The sequence below is a fragment of the Typopeltis vanoorti genome, chromosome 9 (assembly GCF_054136105.1).
Source record: "Typopeltis vanoorti isolate ZY-2024b chromosome 9, IOZ_Tvanoo_1.0, whole genome shotgun sequence".
NCBI lineage: Eukaryota > Metazoa > Arthropoda > Arachnida > Uropygi > Thelyphonidae > Typopeltis > Typopeltis vanoorti.
Genome location: NC_143557.1, coordinates 52,153,981 through 52,174,939, shown reverse-complemented (window position 1 = coordinate 52,174,939; position 20,959 = coordinate 52,153,981). Strand labels below are relative to the sequence as shown.

Genomic DNA, 20,959 nt, shown 5'->3' with positions numbered 1-20,959 from the left:
TTTGATCCCATGATTCCCAAGTTTGCCCGAATTCCTGTCACTCCTTAATGATATTCGCCCTAGAATTAGTTTTGCCTTCGAAATGGAAAAATAAGGAACTTAGACTTTCCTTGATGTCCTTCATTACAAAGCAGTCAGAAAGCAACCTCAGGTATTCGATTAATCGTATTTCCTGTGCATACTGGCAGAAACCAGAATTGTCACATCACATCACCAAAAATTGGGTATTTTTTAAAACTGGCATTATGATATGTTTTCAAAATTCAGCCTATCCGAGCATTCTTCGTCACCTGAACCATCAACGGTAACTAAAGTAAGCTTAGAAACTTGCTAACCAATTGGTTATAACAAAAACAGTCTTACCGAAATCTTGAATAAAAATAAAAATCCCACTCCTTAAACCTGTTTCTCTGTTTCTCTCTCTCTCACACACGCCACAGAACTCCCAGCCTTTATGTGAAAAGCAGTGCGGATGATTTAGCTGTCTTCTGAAACATCACAAAATTAGAACATTAAACGCTTCTAATTTTGTAACGTTTTCCACTCACCCACGTTTTTATGCTGTGAAGGAACTTCTAACCTTTACAGCAGTTTATAGTATTTTCTGTCAGTGTGGAACCTAGAATTTTGGACGCTGCCATTAAAAGGATATAACTTTTTTTAAAGTACTTCATGGATATCCAAAGCTTAACACTGCTGCAAACTTTAGCATGCTTGTAAAAATAAATGATAAAGACTGTCCTAGGCAAGAATTCTCCAAAATCCTTTTAACTGCAACAGAAATAATGGTTTAATTTTTAAACAAATTTTGTTCACTTCCTTGTAGTCCGTAGCTACTAATAACAGAAAACTAAAAGAAGTACAGTAGTCACACTTCAACATCAAGCACATAATTTTCCTTTTCTTAAATAAATGGAATTGATAGGACATTTTTTCTTGCTCAGTTAAAACCGAAAATCTGCTAACAGGGAGAAAGAAAAAAAAAAGCGTTTTGGCAAAAATCTAGAGATGCTGGAATCTGTTGAAAAAAATTCAGTTTTTTTAAATATTTTATTCAAGTTGAAGAAATTAAAAGCATTTCTGAACAAACACTAATTGGCTCAGTTCATAACGTTGAACGATATATTTTTGGCATCATTTTTTTTTTTTCTCTTCTGCAGATTCCAGTGTTTCTAGCTTTTAAACAGAATGCTTTTTTTAGATGAGTCCACTAGAGAAAAAACATTTTTTGTCATGCCACTTTAGATCCCTCATCCCACCAGTAAACTAGGTGGTAGTAGTGCCTTGCATAGTGGGATTCAAACATGAGTGTTTAGTTAGTGGCAAATAATAGTGACAATCTTCGTGATAAAGTGAAGCTTTATCACGAAGACTGAAGACTGTCATTATTATCAAGATTCTGAAAATGAGAAGTTTTTTCATACCAGTTTGTAGATTTTGCATTCCTGGTTATCTGTTAAATAAGTGGAGGAAAAAAATACTTTTTTTTCCAAACTATTTGAAATCTTTGATTTATTTTCTGTCCCCCCCCCTCGATATTTGGTATTTTTTCTCCTTTTCATTGAAGTTAATAGTCTATCTTGTTATGCTTCGTTAGATGTGCTAAGTATTTTTCAGTTGACATTCCATTTACAGTTTCCTTCCCTCCCTCTTTCTAATGCTGAAATAATCTTATGTATGTACACCTTTACTTTTGGTACCACTTTTAACGCACTTAGCATTATTGTTTTTCGTAAATTTCTGATTAGAATAATAGGTAAATACTAGTAGTCAAACATTTTGTGCAAACTTCTTCGGCGATGATTCATTAATTTGCCGAGTACACCAAACCGCCTAAAGATGATGACAGGAAGTTTGTGTCACGTCACGCATTTCTCCTGTTTCCTTTATTTTTATACGTGGCAGGTCTGCGGTGACATTAAACAGAACTACTATTGATTTTGCTTTTATGCGCAGGCCTATAAAGACAGTTCGTCTTTCCTTTCCTGCACGCGTAACACTATTGAACCATGAAGCTAGTTTCTTAACAAGAGTCTTTGTTCTGCTTCAATACTATACGAAAAATTGCTTTTATTTTGCAGATTCATAGTTTATTATAAAGTTTCTTTTGCAGGTGTGTTTTATTCCTCCTGAAAATTTTCTGCTGTGAAGTTATTGATAGATGCATGATTATTTTTCCGATAGACTACAGTCTGTAGAAGTAGCCAACCATGTTCCCAAAGTTGCCATGCATGTTATGAATGCTTATTTTTATTTATGAAAAATGGATTTTTTTCCTGCTCTCTCTCTCTCTCTCTCTCTCTAACAACTCTGTTTTTTAAACGCGCTTCTTTTAAAACGATAGTCGTTGGCTATCCATTCTGTATTTTCGTACCCTTTCTCTGGAATTTATTCATGAAAGTATAATTCCCTGAACACATAATTAACTGTCATGCGGTATGTATTTTCCTGATGTATAGCTTCTAAAATCCACTTTGCAGTCTTTAATTGAGCCGCTTTGTTGAGCAGTTTTTTTGTTGTCTTTCGGTACTTGCTAGTAAGTGGTAGCTTACTTGCTAATCTTTCTCTTCATTCTTAATAGTTCCATCATGTTCTGTGACGATTTTTTTGACTTTCTTATTTAAAATGTGCATTTAAGAGATTTATCTTCTTCTTGGCTTCCCGTATTAGGCAATTGTTTGCCTGTAACATTTTCAAGGGTTTAAAATGTCTTCTGCTCATCCTCCTGGGTTGGAAACTTGATCGGTGTCCCTTTGGTTTATATTTCCAGGCAATATTTGGCCATCTGTCCTCATTCATTCATTCTTTCTATGTGCTTTTTCCAGTTCTTTTTATAGTTTGTGATGTCACCTGCTATGTTAATTATTATTATATCACACCTCCAGGGAGTCCAAAGACTCATCGAGGGAGGGCATCAACTCTTCGTCTCATTACTCCACCAACCTTCATCATCTAACACCAACGCCATCTACCGCCGACTACCACCACTAGTGTTTTCGCAGACAATCACAAACATACATGCCCACGGCGGGATTCGAACCCGCACCACGCTCTCCAGTCCAAAGGATAACTGTTTTCTTATTTCTTCGTTTTCGTATCTTTTGTTTATGCTTTTATAGCCTGCGAGTGGTCTTAGGAATTTCATAAGAGATTTATAAATGTGAAAATTTATAAATCAATACCGCTGTTTATTAAAAAAAAAAAAAAAAAAAAAAAAAAAAAGTTTACATTTCATTCCTAAGTGATAACCAGACCATAATAAAATGTTCATAGTTGTTAAGCCCACACAGTGCTTAGGTTTCGTTCATTTTTGAGAAACTATTCAAATTCTATTCATTCTCATGAAAAATCTGGAAACAACTTCCCCCCCCCCTCCCCGAACCTTGTTGTTTTTCGGTATCTTGATTTCATAAGATTAAATGTATTATTTTATTTATTAATAAAATTCGTTCTAATTTTGTAATGTAATAATATATACCAAAAATATATTAGTTATAATTCTTTTGTATACCTTATTGAGCTGTCCGTAAAACGCTTACAGTAATCATCCAATGAATAAAGATAATGGAAATATTATTCATGTACTCGTAATTCATCAGATCTAAAAGTTTATCAAATGACGCTACTCTGTATCTTGATTTTCCTCCTGAGTAATAATTACAGTCATTCTTTTCCGTCTTCGCCAAATGCGGGCATAGGTGTGCTTAATTAAGTTTGGTTAATTTTAGAAAATGCTTGTGGTTTCTAAGGTTCAATCTAAAATCGCGCACTGCTATTTCCGGATGTTTGCCCTTTTCTCCTTTATGTTACAATTTGTCATATACTGTATATACGTTCATGAGTCAAAACACCTGCCTAGTAGCATATTTGTCCTCCTTTGGCCGAGATAACTGCTTACATCCATCTTGGCATTGACTCCACGATCACAGATGACAATTCAACCATTCTGAGGAATGGTTGATTGTCATCTTGTAATTAATAAAAGCTACGAGTTTATCCTGATGATTTCATTTTATATCCTGATGGCAATAATTATAATTTCGTTACCTCTCCTTGAGATACACATATGGATGTATTGAGGAGGTGTTGATTTTAGGAAAACGCAACGCTTACCTAGCAGCGTATTTCTCCTCCTTTGGCCAAGATAACCTCTTGCATCCATCTTGGCATTGACCGCGACCACAGGTGTCTCCTGAGGTATTTTGGTTCAACTAGACAAAATAGCATCATACAGGTCAGCGATCGATAAGCTCTTTGACCATATTTGCACAATGTGAGTGTTGTAACTGATCGTTTTTCTTGCTGAAGAGTCAAGATCCATTGTGCCACATTGTCACCATGTAGCTCAGTACCTAGTCCGACACAGTCCCCAGAAAAAAAAAAGTGAGGTTTGCGGTCACTAGGGATAAGAGGAAAATCTATGAGAAGAATTACAGGAAAACACCACTTAACGCGAATTCGATATGCGCGATATCAGCGCGATTGAGTGAAATTATACCATTTCCCGCTTTACGTTAGTGAATAATCAGTTAACGCGATTTTTTTATGTTATGCGAAATTTTTTGTCGCCAATCTGCAGCGAGCGGAACAGCTGGAAACTATTAAGAGACATGAAAGTAGCGCTAGTGCGCTAGTAATACAATGATTGTGCAAGACCTGGGATATAGCGAGTCTATAGTTTGGACTATATTAAATAACAGCAAAGAATACAAAGAACAAGGAAAAGTTGCTACTGCTTCTTTAAGCATGCAGATCACCCGAAATAGAAGCCATTTACTGATCGATATGGAGTGTCTTCTATCACTCCATATCGATCAGTTTTGTTATAATCCTGGATTAAGGATTATAACAAAAAAAGAATACCTCTTAGTACAGGAAATATTCAGGCAAAAGCTCTCTATATTTTTACCTCATTGAAAGAGACCACATTTCAAGAGTGAAAGCTTTACTGCGAGTTTAGGATGGTTAGACCGTTTTAAAAATCGAACTGGACTGCATAACGTAACTGGAGAATCTGCTAGTGCTGATAAAGATTCTGTGGCCAAGTTTCGTGAAGAATTGCAAAGAATAATTCAGGAGGGTGATTATGACGATCGGCAAATATTCAACATCGACGAAATTGGTCTCTTTTTGAAGCGTATACCAACAAAAACGTTTTCCTATCTAAAATCGAAGCATCTCAACCAGAATACAAAGTATCTAAAGATCGTCTTACGCTCTTATTAGGAGGCGATGCAAAAGGCAAAAACTTTAAAACTCAAGCCTATGTCAGTTTATCGTTCCCGAAATCGAAAATCTAATATTTTGAAGAAATCATCATAATTAGAAAAGAACTTCGATTTTATGAACTGGATAACAAAGATCTGAGAAACTTGCTCAATTTCCATTCAGAACAGTTAAGCGAGCATGATCTCCTTCAATTAGAAGAACAGCGTGATATGAAGAAGAAAATAATGTGTGCGAACAAGAAGAGAATGTTACGACTAAAAAGCTAACTGCGAAAGAACTTGAGCTAGTTTTCAGTCACATTGAGCATGCTAAGGAAATTTTGTTTGATGCTGATCCATATATGGAGCGAAGCTTCGAAGTCCGCCACCGAATCTTGATAAAGCGTTCGCCAGCTATCGCAAATTGTATGACAAGATGAAAAAGTCGAGCAGATTGAAACATCTTTACTTACTTTTTTTGTAAAAAAGTAGTTCAATCAAATGTTTAGACATTAAATAGAAATTTAAGCAATTCATTTTTATTAACTTGGATGATTTTATCATCTAATATAGCTTATACTGCAATTTATTTTCTCAAATTTACGCTAGCTGATGGATGAATTAATATTATTCCTATTGTTTATTACATTCGCTTAACGCGTATTAATTGATGAGCTAATTGATCGCGTTAAGCGAGGTTTGTCTGTATCATACTAAGATACTGCCACCATCGGCTCGTTTCTGGCCATCGGTGCAGTTAACTTGGCTGGAAACATGCAGGGTAGTTATAATGTTTCGGCTCGTGAGTGTATATATACACCCTCTGTCCAAAAAGAAATTGAACTTTTCGAAAATAGAAGAAACTAGTGGCGCCACCTGTTGTATTTTTTTGTTGTAAAGCGCAACCTTCATTGGTGCTGTGTCAACTGTTTATGACATTTGTTTCATTAGAAGCCGAGTTATAGTGCCAAGAGTGACAGTGTGTTTTGACGAACGGTCGGAAAATGAGTTTCAAACAGAGAGCTGCGATTGACTTTTGTGTTAAACTTGGTAAAAGTTTTATCGAAGCGCATCAAATGCTTCAAAAAGCATACGGTGATGAATGCTTATCCCGTACTCAAGTTTACGAGTGGTTTAAGCACTCGTAAACCTATATTCACATCATATAGTTTATTTTATACAGAAATGTAAAAATTAATTTTTAGATGTGTTACACGGGCCGTCCAAAAACTGGACTGAGCGAAGTTAACATCCAAAAAGTGCGTGATTTCATTAAAGAAATCCCGAAATCGTCCGTCAGATCGATTGAAGATGAATTGAGGATTCCAAAATCCACTGTGCACAACATTTTGACCGAGAATTTCGGCCTTTGTAAATTGAATTCGCGATTTGTTCCTCACAAGTTGACCGACGACCAAAAAAATGTATTGAATTGAACACTGCAAGGACCTCATTAAAACCGCTCGTAAGGACTCAGACTCCCTTGAAACGATCGTTACTGGTGACGAAACGTGGTGTTTTGAGTATGAGCCCGAAACAAAGCGCAAGAGTACTGAGTGGAGACCACCAAAAGAAGGGCATCCGAAAAAAAGTCGCTTGGAGAAGTCAAAAGTAAAGACAATGCTGATTTGTTTCTACGATTCCAATGTAATTATCCACAAAGAATTCGTTCCGCCTGGCCAAACGGTCAATGGTGAGTTTTATCTCGAAGTTTTGAAGCGAGAATTGGTAGCGAGAATTCGTAGCGTACGGCATGAATATCGTGACGACCAACCGTTCGTCAAAATACACTGTCAGTCTTGGCACTATAACTCGGCTTCTAATGAAACAAATGTCATAAACAGTTGACACAACACTAATGAAAGTTGCCGCTTTCGACAACAAAAAGATGCAACAGGTGGCGCCACTAGTTTCTTTCATTTTCGAAAAGTTCGGTTTCATTTTGGACAGAGTGTGTATACATACGAGTATAACTTCCCAAAACTTACGTAACAAATATGCAACCCCTCTCTAATCACAACTTTTATATAAAAAAAAAGTTCAAATTTTAATAATAAATCACCAATAATTATTATTTATTGAAATAATAATATATACACATCATATAAGTTTATTTTATACAGAAATGTAAGAATTAATTTTTAGATGTGTTACATGGACTTCGCAATCATCTGTTAATTTTTTTTTTTTATATCGTGCCTAAACTCGTAATAGTTGTTCTGGCTAGACGGATTTCAATGAAATTTGATATTGGAATCTTTACTGCAGTTTTCTTGCACAATAGAAAAACACATCCTTTCTGATTATCGTACCATTTCCTTACATATTATATAGGATATAGTAAAATTGCCAAGTCTGCTAAATTTTGTTACGGACACCTGCTGGATATACATAGGAACTTTTCCTCAGCAGTAAATGATACAACTTGCAGTAAAGCACTGCCATTAATAGCGAAGGTGGATATATGCTTCCTTGGTTTGTCTAATGTAGAAGGAAACTAATTAGTCCATCACACTTCTAAATTATGACTATTTTAAGACGGCACAATTACCAAAACTTCTGTTTTACTTTCTGTTTGCCTGCACTTACACACATGCGCGTATTCTTATGTTTACGTTTCCTCTACTATCACGCAAGTGAGGCGATTTTACGAATAGCAAACTTCTGCCAACGACAGGTGTTCTCCGATGATACTTCTGTGTTTTAAAATTGTGTGGAGATCATTTAAAGTGAATTCGTTATCTACGCTTCGTAAGATTTAGAACTTCGGTTCCTGTGGCTCTGTCTTACCTCGTGAATGTCTTAATCGAATCCATCCATAGAAGTGATAGATATATTCCATGTGAAATTGTAAAATATTATCCATACAGACAACTAGCATATCCTTTGTTATTTTAAGACATTATTTTTCATTTGTTTTAGAAATGAGATCTTAATGATCACTCAGTTAAAGTAGATTTTAAAAATGTTTTGTAAGAATTCATCGACTTTTACATAGAATTGAACGAGCTTTTCGATATTTGAAAAACAAACAAAAAAAATTACTACGTTTTTGAAACCAGTATTTCATTGCTAAATTATAATTCTAAAACCGTTCATATATAGGAGGCAATACATACCCCCCCCCCATGTACATTTTTATCTCTAAAATGAACATATTTGATCATTTTTATCAAATCACTGAAAATATGTTTTAATCATTTAGTTAAACCCACATATTGATCTTGTTCATGATTTAAATAAATTTGTTGAAAACAAATATCTACAAATAATCTAAAAAGAAAAAAAAAACTGTGGAAAAAATTACCGATCCGATTAAATCAGTTTTATAGTTGTAACGAAATTATTGATCTCCTTCGTTGATATATCAGGGTTAATCCATTTACATTTGCTCATCTTCGGAAATGATTTCTGAGATTGGGAATATTGCCCTTTGACCGGAAATTGGAAGAGTTATTCCAGTTCGTGGGTGTTTTATGGCATAAATTTGAGAATTATAGACCTACTAGTGATGAAGAAGTTCGAACTAATGTTGAAGAAGTTAGTGCTACTAGTGTTGAAGAAAAGGTAATGGAAACATTAATCAGGAATCGCATCTAGGATATCCTTGGATAGCGATCATTCGTTGAACAAGACAGCGCATGTTTTTTTTTTTTTTTTTGACAAAATAGCAGAGAGGTATAGATCATAGTATTGATTACGATGTTGTTCATTTGGATTTCAGTAAAACCTTTGATAACATTCCACTTAAGAATCTGCTAATTCAGAACCAAATAGGTACATTAGTGAAATTACCAAACAGACATTGGTTGACTGCTGATTTACGCGAACAATAGTACTTCAGTATTCGTTGTGATACTTGTACTTGGAAGGCCGATAATAATAAATTCTCGTTTTATCTTATATTTATGAAAGATAATTTTTCATTAGAACTGAAAATAACTTGGTATCAGTTCACAAACACTTCAAGCAGTATACCATGTTAAGTAGATACACAAATAAAATTCTTTACAGTTTATTTAATCACAATAACAGTATTGTCAATTAGTTTCGATTGTATGCACACACCAACTAATTCACATACACGAACGTGTGGGTTGGAAGGTGTAAATTCTCGATAAATGTGTATTGCCTACATGCGACATGAATTGCTGTTAAGTTCTGCAACTTTCGTGTTTGTGGGAGTGATATTATAATAATAATTACATACTGTATTTATAATAAGGTGCATTTCGAACTTAATTGGTCTCATGAAGCTAGAGTCGAGCTTAATGTTTTGTCTGCCTGCTAGACAAAATATCAAGATAAGTCGCATTCGGAAATGAAGCTAGGAAGGAACGAAGCAACCAAAACGGTCCTTAAACAGGTTATAAACAAATTTCGGAACTGAATATTTCCCAAAAGGAAATGTTCCAGAAATTTGCATGAGTCACATAGAAAGAAAGGAACGTCTTGTATTAGATTGTACGAGTTGCAATGAACGTATTATTTCGTTGGTATCTTTTCTTGTATTACGCTATTGAAGATATTTCCCAAGTGGCTCTCAACTAGCTCCTCCTCCATATATTTATTTATACTAATAAACAGCTTGCATTCCCCATCAAGCCTTGACTCTTTCATTGATTTAAAGACAAGTGATATGTTGAACTCTTCCTTCGCGAACTCCTCCTCTTCCTTCTTATTTGCTTCTAGATTTTTTTATAAAGGAAATCTAGAAAGAAATGTTTTCTTTATGTGTACCACAGAAGGACATTTGATGACAAAAAAATTAGGCTCTTTATTCAGATAAGTTCGTATCCACAGTAGCGTATAATTTATTTGCATATTAGTCATTACTCTGAGGAACTCGAAATTTCTTTCATCTGTTTTTCGTATAACTAGTCCTTGAACGGTATCACTACAAGTCTGAAATGGAAACCGTCAGTAGGCATTTTTACTGTAAGAACCAAGTTGAGCGAGGTTGTTTTAAAGTGAAAAAAAATTCTTAAACCTGTGTTTAGATGTTTTATTACAAATCCTTTATAGAATTTCTTTCTCTACACATTGCAAACTGAGATTTATTTATTTGGTTATTTTTTTCATTTGCTTTACCAACTGAAAAATATGATTTTTATGGGCTAATGAATGACCACTGTGATGATGATTGCAGTATTGTTTTAAGATAGTCCTTTTTTTAAAAAAAAAAAATAATAAATGAGATTATTTAATAGAAAATTGCATTTTTATATTGGGGAAAAGTAAAATAACTCTTTTAAGCGTATAGTTCTTATATTGAGTAGAATGAAAATAAAGTCAAAATCATTGCTCCTTTCTATTTTATTTTATCCACCCATTAAATTTATCATTGAACGTAGTATTATAGACACTGTTGGTCTTGGTTGAATACTGATGATGCATAAATGTTTATGAATGTTGGCAGAAGTAATAACTGTGGCACATCATTCTTATATTAAAGCGAAAGAATTTATTTCCATATGGTCATTGCATACTAATGAATGGGCCTACATACGACGACAGGGTAACTTGATGGGATTTACTTGCTGGTTGTGTTACACAAAGTCATGTGTTATTAATGCGTATCAACATCTCACGTGGTTTTGGAATGTTTCCAAACATCGTTTTGAGTTCTTAAAAAATTCAAGAATTTGCGAATTTAAAAAAAAAAAAAGTCAAGTACCGAGAAAGCAAGTAGTTGATTGCAGTTCGGAAGTGGCTACTTCCCTGACATTATTATTATTATTATCTTCATTTTTATAAGTGGCATTGCTGTTGGTGCTTTGAATGTCAGAGAAGAATTTACAGTCCGAACGATTGTGTCATAGACCATTATTGCAAATATGACGTGTAGAAGGTAATATTTCCTTCAATTTCAATAAACGTTCTGAACAAACTTAATTGAAAGTAAAGAAATGAGAAGTTACCTAATCCAGTATTAAGGTTTGATAAGATTACACAAAAGTAATAGAGAAATTGTTAAGTCTGATAAATAAAATCCTAATAAGGAAATAAACTAAAATCACTCACTGAAAAAGAAATTCAGCTAAGAGGAAAAATCAGTACTGTGTTTTGTATTGTAAATAAGTTAAAGCATTTTTATTGTTTGGAGTAATTTTTCTTAAATTGATTTTTCGTATTTTTTCTTGTGGATTTTTCAAAATTTTGTTATCTAATTGTCTTGACGGATGGATAATGGAATTATCCATTTAACTTCGAAAAATAACAAATAGTCAGATCACCGTTATTTATAGCTATTCTTAGTAACAATTAAAATTAACTAGAAAGTGTAAAGGAAGGGAGAAAGAGAAATCATGTTTAAGAAGTAAAAGAAAGTATCTGTAATTTATGAAAATATGTTTTTGCTAATACGTGTCAGTACCCCAAATTTCGTAGAATTTGTTATATAACTAATCCTTATTCACTGAAATAAAGAGCCAAAAGGCTTCAGTTCGGCGATGCAAAATTATATAAATTAAGTGGATATTAAATCCAACATTATTTCAAAGCCGAATACAGGAACTATAAAAGTTTTGTGCCGAATATAATTAACAACTATAAAAGTTTCGTCGAAGTTTGACCAGAGAGCTTATGGGAATACACTCGCCGCCATACTACGAGTTGCCACAGCCAAACGATAGGAAGCACGATCGCTAGTAAGTATCCTTATATTCGCCTCCTATTGTGTGTTTGATAAGGTTTCACTAACCTTGACAGCTCTTCCAAACTCATTGGTTTTCGTCAGAGACTAGGCAGAAACCTAAGAGAGCAAAAACTCATTACAGTACTAAGGAACTAGAAGCGTGAGAGAGATGTAACTTCGCCGAAACTTTTATAGTTTTTAACTATATTCGGCACGAAACTTTTATAGTTTCTATATTCGGCTTTGATATAATGTTGGATTTAATATCCACTTAATTTATATAATCCTTATTCATTTTATCGGTTCAGATAACTCGAATTTCTCCCGCGGACTGATGCGCTTTCCATATCTCCAGAAGCTATTGGATTCAGTCAAATCCCTCTGAGAATTGTACTTTGCAAACAGCATTTTTCTCGTTCTCCCTGCTTTAAACTTTCTAAATAATCATATTTATTATTAGTAGTATTATTACATGAGCCTCCATAGCGCAGTCGTTATAAACGAAGCCCTTTGGTCGGAAAGGCCTGGAAAACCCATCATAAGTTAAATTTTTAACTTATGATGGGTTTTCTTCCCGCGAGTGACGTAAGGGACCTTTATTTGTCCTCTTTCGACGAAAGGTGAGTTAGCGGGTGTCATATGGAGGTAGGGGTTTTTCGTTCCCCAGAACAGTCAAAACGGCCCCGTAAATACACGCATCTACAAACATAGGACACACCGGGAAGCATAGGGCCAACCACTTTATCCTCGAGGCGGTTGCAAGAATAATAATAATAAAAATAAAAAAAACTCGACACCGTAAAAAGTAGAAGAGAAGGATTAAGAAGAAGGAGATTATTACATGACACCTTGAAGACTCATTGAGTGAGGGCACCTTCTCTACAACTCTCCGTCTCCGTAGTTACAAATAATTATTATAAGAATGATCTGACTACATGTTATGTTTTAGAAAATAAATCATGGATAATTGCGTTATTATGAGTCGAGAGAAATCTATAACAAAAATCTGAGAAATCCATAAGAAAAAGTTTGAAAAATTGATTTAAGAAAAAAAAATATAAAAAATACAAATCTCTTGTTTTTTTTTTCTTATGAACTTCTCTAGGATATTTATGATACGGCAACACATATCATATTTTTCCTTTAGCTGCGTTTATTTTTTTAACTTATGATTCGTTTTTACTTAAATATTTGAATGCCAGTTGGTCAGAAATGTCAGTTTCACTGGCCTTAGTTTAGAGGCATTACTGGAAAATTCTGCAATTGCATTATTAACTCCTCCCATTTAGGTATAACGATTGGAGTCTACCTGGAAAGTCTGAATTTTATTCTGTTCGGACTAGAGTATTTACATTCTTGGTGACGTTACTACCATACTGCGAAATCCTGCAAGGAAGAGGATCTCTCAAGAAACCTCGCTTGAACTTCTGTTCCACGAATTCTGCTCATTATTGCTAGTAGAACAGTTCTACACTCTCTTCATTAGATATTTTCGTGGACATTGCTCATCTCTTCCGCGTGCATCTTTTTGATGTTTGATATAGACGTACCGATAATTATAAAGTCCGGGTTTTAATTATATCCATATTAAACTCTTTTTTTTTTTTTCAGTTCAGTTCAGTTTTTTTTTTTTTTTTTTTGCTGTATCTGTAATTATTATTATTATTATTATTTTATTTAGGAAAGAAAGACATAGGATGTAAATATTTCAACTGAAATGCATCACAGTTTTTAAAATAAATGAAGTATGAATAATGAATATATAACATATGAACGAAAATAAGACTGGAACACTTGATAAAACTATTATCAAATGTTCCAAGTTACATTACAAAAGGAAATTTATTTGTCATTTTATTATATATATATATATATATATATATAAAATAAAGTTCTGTTATAAAATTTTTATCATTAGAATTTAAAAAAAAATGGTTTTGTTTCTGAATGCTGTCAAATTAATCTCACATTTATATTCCGCATAATCTGGCAAATGAACAACATTCATTAAAGAGATTTAAAAAAAAAAGAAAATATGATGTTTTAGAGGGTGTACTGAAATATTATTTTTTGGTAAAGTTACGGTAGTATTGTATTTAAGAAATATCCTTATGAAAATCGAAAGGGTGATCTTTGTTATTACTCATTGAAGGTGAAATTTTATTTATATATAAGTTTTTTTGTTTTTTTTAGCAGATATGGTAATAGTACACGTGTTATTTTGGAAACTTTGGTATATATCGTATTTCTGAAAGGTTTTAACCTATAACCTGTATGCTGTTTTGGATTGATATTTTATAATTGTTATTGCCAATAAAATGTGTACTTGCTAATTCAAGATTGTTTTCTAGGCGCTTGGAATTTTAATTGCTGTACCAGGATTCTGGCTAATACTCACTCTGTTGGCATTTCTCATCTTCTTTCTATGCCGATGCTGTGACACCAATGTCAAGAAGAAGCAGCTCACACCATTACGATGGACTCTTGCAATTTTTGCTATTCTTTGCAGGTATGATTCAGTATTTGTTTTGGATATGCGCATAGCTCAAAGTATTCTTCAGTTAAATGCATCATTTTACACATGGTACAAAAAACGAAAGTGACGGTAAAAAACTACCGGTGTATATTACCTAGTTTATTATTAAATTGCATCACTAATAGTTTTGACATGTATCAGTATTGTAAAAAAAAATAGATTAATTGCAGAGGCACGCGCAGTTTGATCAGGTTACTTTTTTATAATATTTACTTTTATTATTATTTTTTTCCCCGATTTCTCATAACGTATATGAGCATTAGAGATTCAAAATTGCCTACAAGTGTATATCAGAAAATTCAGAAATTGCCTACAGTTTCTGAATTTTCAGAATGGATGCTTTGTGATTGTCTTGATATCCATTATGATTATATACATAAATCGCAATAGAAGAATTATTCATTCAAATACATTATTATTATTATTAATTTTCTTTACCTTTGCTGTTGAATAATGCCTACAAACCTACTTCAATTTGTATTTTTGAGTGATTTCAACTGTACTACCACAACATTTTGTTACATTATTTGAAATATGTATCAATTCATGAGGAGTTAGCATTTCAAACACGACGTTATATTTCGATGAAAAGTATATCTTCGTGTTTGAAATGCTAATTCCTCATTGGATTAGAAAAATGGAGCCTTGGAGGCTGTATTAACTATATTGGGAGGGGAACGTTGCTCACTAACCATTGCAGTGCATGTAGGGAAGGATAACGAGTCATACCAGGTTTATAGTGTTCTCTGTTGTTGCCTGTGCTCCTTATTTACTTGTATCTCATCTAATCCTTTACGTTTTTATAATATGTGGACATTTTGATTTTCTAATAAGCCAGGCACCATAAGGAAAGAGCAGCCACTCGGTGAAACGAAAGTACAATAATACAGTGTTTAATAATGAAATATTCTTTAATTATTATTTCAAATTTCTTTATTTTGGAGCATGCTGTACTTTTATTTCACAAAGGGTACCTATTTTTATTCCTACTATACCGTGCAGGCGTTTAACGAATTTTTTCCCATTCAATAAAAACAAATGGCTGAAATTCATGTTACATAATATGACATCAGAACGATGTCATGCTTGGCTACTTTTATTGATTAATAAGCACACTAAGTTTTCTTGGATTACAGGGAAGAGGTATTCGGACACAACGATCATGTTATAGTAAGATGTTTTTGTCATCACTTAATGAACGTGACAAATGATAGGATTATCATTCGTCAAGATGCAGAGCGATTTCAGATCTTGATTACCATTCCAATAATTTAAAAATTGATAAGCAGCTGTTTCACTGCAATACACAGTTATTACTTTTACTCTTTGAGTGACAATGGAATCTCTGATTTCGAAATCGCGTATAAAAGTTCATATTTATGAGAATCACAGGCTTAATTACTTATTTAGCACTTCACTGTAGTCTTGACTCAGATCATAGATATCTACATGTATATTTTATCATAAAATAATTCACTTCAATTAACGTCCCACCTCCAGTATACAGTTTTAAAAATTTGATAGAGGATAATTGATTTCAGTGTCCCTCTTAAGAATTTTGAAAAAAAGCATGAGAAACGATATGAAATTTGAATAACGTTCCACAGTTTGTTTGTTTTTTATGAAAAGGTTCAGTTCAGTTATGTTTATTTTTAAATGATATAAATAAAGCCTTTTGGAAAAGTTCCTCCCCTCTCCCCCAGAGATCTGGTAACGATCCGTGGGATCATCAAACTTAAACTGTATTTGGGAAGGGGGGGGGGGGGGAATGTAAAGAAATAAGTGAGTTACGACCCGTGGATCGCAGAGTAATTTTGCTAGTTTATAATGATATATTGTTGTATTATTGTTTTGAAATTCTTCATTTGTGAAATTCATTTGTTTGTATTCTGTCCTTTAAAGAAATGTTTGGACAAATAACTATTTTTTCAGACCTTTCTTTAAAGGATGTTATTTTTGCTTTCCCGGGTTGCTGATGTATTTTTTCAGTTTTAAAATCCATCATCTCAAATAGTTCCTACTAAAGAAAAAGAAAGTGTTTTTCCAATTCTATGCCACTTCTCAGAACTTGAGCCGTTTGCGGTCGTTAGTAACTCAGAGTGCAGTAGATGACATTTCTACCTTAACGTAGAATTACTTCACCGTGCAAACATGCTTAAATGATGCTGAAACCTTTTAACGACGCCATTAGCACCATAATGTAACGTACTCGGTGCATTTGATGTCATTACCCTAATGCTCATTTCTTCCTGGCCCACACTTCGTTTTCCCATTTAGCACTTCACTGTAGTCTTGACTCAGATCATAGATACCTACAAGTATATTTTCATAAAAGAATTCACTTCAATTAACGTTCTACCTCCAGCCGTCGTTAAATTATATTTTTCTATTTTCTTATATCAGTAAGAAGTCAAAGGCATTGATCTAGGAAGGTAAAAATATAATTCTCAGATAATTTATCTTTGTTGCTAACTTATGCCAGATAATTACGTTTCATTATTAGTACGAAGATAGTCGCATTGTAAACAAAATAGAATAATGAAGCAAGCAAAAAGAGCGTGAAGTAAAACAGGTTTATTTGCTGGCCGAATTACCCCATTCACTGTTAGCTTGAATCTTAAAACCGAAACATGTTTCTTCAGGGCGTCAATTACGCTCAGAGTATTTGACGATTTTAGTTTAGAAACAAAAAACAAAATGCTTTTAGTTTCAGACTTGAGAAGATCGTGTAATTGTTAAAAGATGATGAGTTTGGTAATATCTTTCAATGTATTAGAATAGAATGAAAGAAGAAACAATTAGTAAAAGTATGCATTTGGCCTGTGTTATTTTGAACATTTATTTATTTTTATTTATTTTGTAAAATAAATTCAAAATAAAAAGGGATATTGTATTTTATTGTGTTATTATTTTAACCAACATATTAAGCAGAACTGATCGCCATTTTGTTGGATAAGAATTGTAATCGATTTCGTAAACATCTCGGCTGTTTCAAGATTTATAGGCAAAAGACTGAAGAGTGTATGCAGTTCTTGTGTCAGATGCCAGTTTAATGTGACAAAGTGTAAGATTATGCATTTTGGAGTGAAAAGATTACCATCGTGTACCATATTGATGGGACTGTACTCCAGGAATTTTCTGAGGCCCAGGATTTGGGGTTTTGGTGGATATAGAGTTAAAATTCAGAGGGCATACTGCAAAAGTGACTAAAACATCTCATAGGATTACCTGTTATTGAAGAACCCCCCCCCTGACATGCAGAGATAAGACGGTTATAAGGCCTTGATAAGGCCTCATCTGGATTATTGCACACAGACCTGGTCACATGGGTTTCTCTCAGAGATGTGGATGGAAGTGGAGCGGATTCAGAGGAGGGTGGCTAAGATGGTTGCAGGACTGTGTGACGCTCCATATAATGGAAGATTTGTTGGTTACAGAAGCCGGTTGATCGGCTGATAAGTGTGTGTGTGGGGGGGGGGGTAGATATGATAGAGACGTATAAGTTACTTGGGGGGTTTATAGGATTGATGTGGATGAAATATTTCAGTACATGAATAATGTGAAGAACACCAGATGTTATCCATCGAAATTGAGTAAGAATGTGGTTAATGAGGGAGTGAGGGCTAGATTTTTTTGCTTGGAGAGTAGTGAACGAGTGGAATAAATTGAGATTGACAGTCAGTTATGTGTGCTTTGTCGATGAATGATTTCAAGGCAGAATATAACAGATATTGTACAGCTATTAATTATTGTTTTTAGTGGACCTCCCGCGATGACTCGACTCCATGGAGTTGCTGTATAATAATAATAAAATTCATGACTCGCTATGTTAACGATTAATTTGACAAGTGACTGAAGTTTAAAATCACTGCTGAATAGTCTCCATCCCCGTTTCTGTTACCTATTACATTGAACTTTGCAACATAATGGTCATTAATGATGCTTTAAAATGATGAACTGATTGCTTCACTCCATATAATGAAAGATATTTTGTATGATTTGTTTGTGTGTGTGTGTGTGTGAGAGAGAGAGATTTATAATGGGCCTTTTTTCGCTATATTAAAAAAATGTGATTTGAGAAAAGAAATGAAATCCCCAAGAATCTGTGTACGAGATATCTCACAATATTCGCGACCTTGAACGGTTCATAATTCCAATTGTTAAATAGTATATAAATTTTGATACTTCAGAAAAGGAATTGCAAAAAATCAGATTGTATTATTTTCGAATAACAGTACTGTATTTCATCAAATATTACAATTCACTGTGTAAGCTGCTGACTCCATATGGCAGGCTTTCCAATCTGGATATTGACCCCCCCCCCCCGTTACCTACACGTACACAACAGTGAATCATGGATCTTAATGGTTATCATTTTCATTCATATATATATATATTTTTTTTTTTACTGTATGCTAATTTAGTTAATTCAATAATAGTAAAAAAAAAAAAAATCTTGTGAATCATCAAGACTTCTTCCAATTATGGAATTTCCCACATTTTCACAATCCTCAGTGTAATAGCGCAGAAAACAAACGAATCAAGAAATGCATCCCCCACCCCTCTAATTTAAATGGTTTAAATTTACTGAATAAGTTAGATGAATCCGACCACATAAGGAACCCATAGTACATTACTGTTAATACCATGGGTGGTCGGGCTAAGTGTCAAATAATCTGGAAATCCTGCGCTAAAGACCGAACATGGAAATATTCAAGCCACTTCTGGTCGCAGATAAACTGGGCGGTGGTCTTATATCTCACATAGCTTGTTGGTTAAGAAGCGGATACGCTACTCGCTTTACCAATCAGGCCATTCTTATTAATTATTGCAGATTTCAGTGCGAGAGAGGCACATCAGTTTATTACCCTTAGTGTACTTAACCGAGAAGAATTCTCCATAATGTTGACTGCTCTACAAAAGAATCAATGTACTTTTCGTTGCGCGTACTTTTATTTATTTCGATTTACGGCAGAAGTAACTCACTCTGATGCCAGTGTATTATGTCAGTTAATTGCGTGTGTTTTAATAGTCGATTTTCCTGCTCCGTGGGAAGAAAAACCCTTCCATCTCCGTATGAGACATGCTAACTGATGTGGACATAAGAAACAGATGGAAAGTATACTTTGAGGGACTTCTGAATGAGGAAAATGCAAGGACTCACAGAGGAGATGGGGCAGAACATCAGTAGAATGGAAGTGACGGAGGCCATGAAGAGGATGAGGAATGGAAAAGCGGTGGGCCCCGACAGAATCCCAGTGGAGGCATGGAAGGCACTGGGGGAAGAGGGAATTGACCTGCTGTGGGACCTGTTCATGAAAGTTTGCCAACAGGAAAATATACACGAGGAATGGAGGGAGAGTACTCTTGTTCCCATCTACAAGGGTAAAGGGGATGCACAAGACTGTAAAAATTACAGAGGAATAAAGTTGATGTCCCACACAATGAAGATCCTAGAAAGGGTTCTTGATGGTAGATTGAGGGAGGAGGTGGAGATTGCAAAGGAACAATTAGGCTTCATGCCTGGTAGATCAACAACAGATGCTATCTTTGGGTTACGACAGATGATGGAAAAATATCGAGAGAAACAAAGGGAGCTGCATCTGGTATTTATTGATCTGGAGAAAGCATACGATAGAGTGCCAAGGCAAGAAGTCTGGAGGTGTCTGAGGGAGAAGAAGGTGCCGGAGAAATATGTCAGGTTGGTGCAGGAAATGTACAGAAATGTGAAGACAAGTGTTCGGACCTGTTTGGGACAGACAGAAAGTTTTCAAGTAACAGTTGGCTTGCATTAAGTCCGTTTCTGTTTAATATTGTGATGGAGGTGGTAACAGAGGAGGTGAGAGAAGATGCACCTTGGACAATGTTGTATGCAGATGACATCTTGCTGTGTGTAGATTCAAGAGAAGAAGCGGAAACTAAACTGGAAAGATGGAGAAAAGTACTGGAAGAGAGAGGTATGAGACTGAGCAGAAGTAAGACAGAGTATATGTGTTGCGCAGTGGGCGGTGGCCAGGAGACAGACCTGGAGCTGAAAGGAAATGTCATCAGGAAGGTGAGAGACTTTAGATACTTAGGTTCGACAGTGGAAGAAGATGGATTAGGTGAGAAGGAAGTGGGATGCAGGATACAAGCAGGTTGGAGGAACTGGAGGGAGATGGCTGGAGTGTTATGCGATAAGAGGGTGCCGATCAATCTGAAAGGCAAAATTTATAGGACAGTAGTGAGGCCAGCTATGACATATGCTATAGAAACTGTGGCCCTGAGGAAAAATAACATTAGCAGGATGGAAGTAGCAGAGATGAGAATGCTTAGGTGGATGTGCGGTGTGACCAGAAAGGATCATCTGAGAAATGACTATGTCAGGGGAACAGTGAAAGTTACGAACTTAGGAGCGAAAATACAGAGGCAAGGTTGAGATGGTTTGGTCATGTGATGAGGAGGGAGGACGAATATGTGGGAAGAAGGGTCATGCAGATGGATGTGCAAGGAAGGCGGAAGCGTGGGCGGCCAAAGAAGAGATGGAGGGAGCTGGTAGAAGAGGACTTGAAGATGAAGAACTTGGATGTGGTGACAGCC

At 34.9% G+C, this 20,959-nt stretch overlaps 1 protein-coding gene across 5 annotated transcripts in view; it reads left to right on the top strand.

The window, feature by feature from the left end:
- The window catches only part of tty (tweety), a 423,622-nt gene that overhangs the window by 103,095 nt on the left and 299,568 nt on the right, over window positions 1-20,959 (top strand). For all 5 annotated transcript variants that reach the window (XM_090398011.1, XM_090398010.1, XM_090398012.1 and 2 more), the window contains exon 3: window positions 14,196-14,353. In XM_090398011.1, coding sequence (XP_090254137.1) covers window positions 14,196-14,353 — 158 coding nt within the window. The remainder of the gene's footprint in view (window positions 1-14,195; window positions 14,354-20,959) is intronic.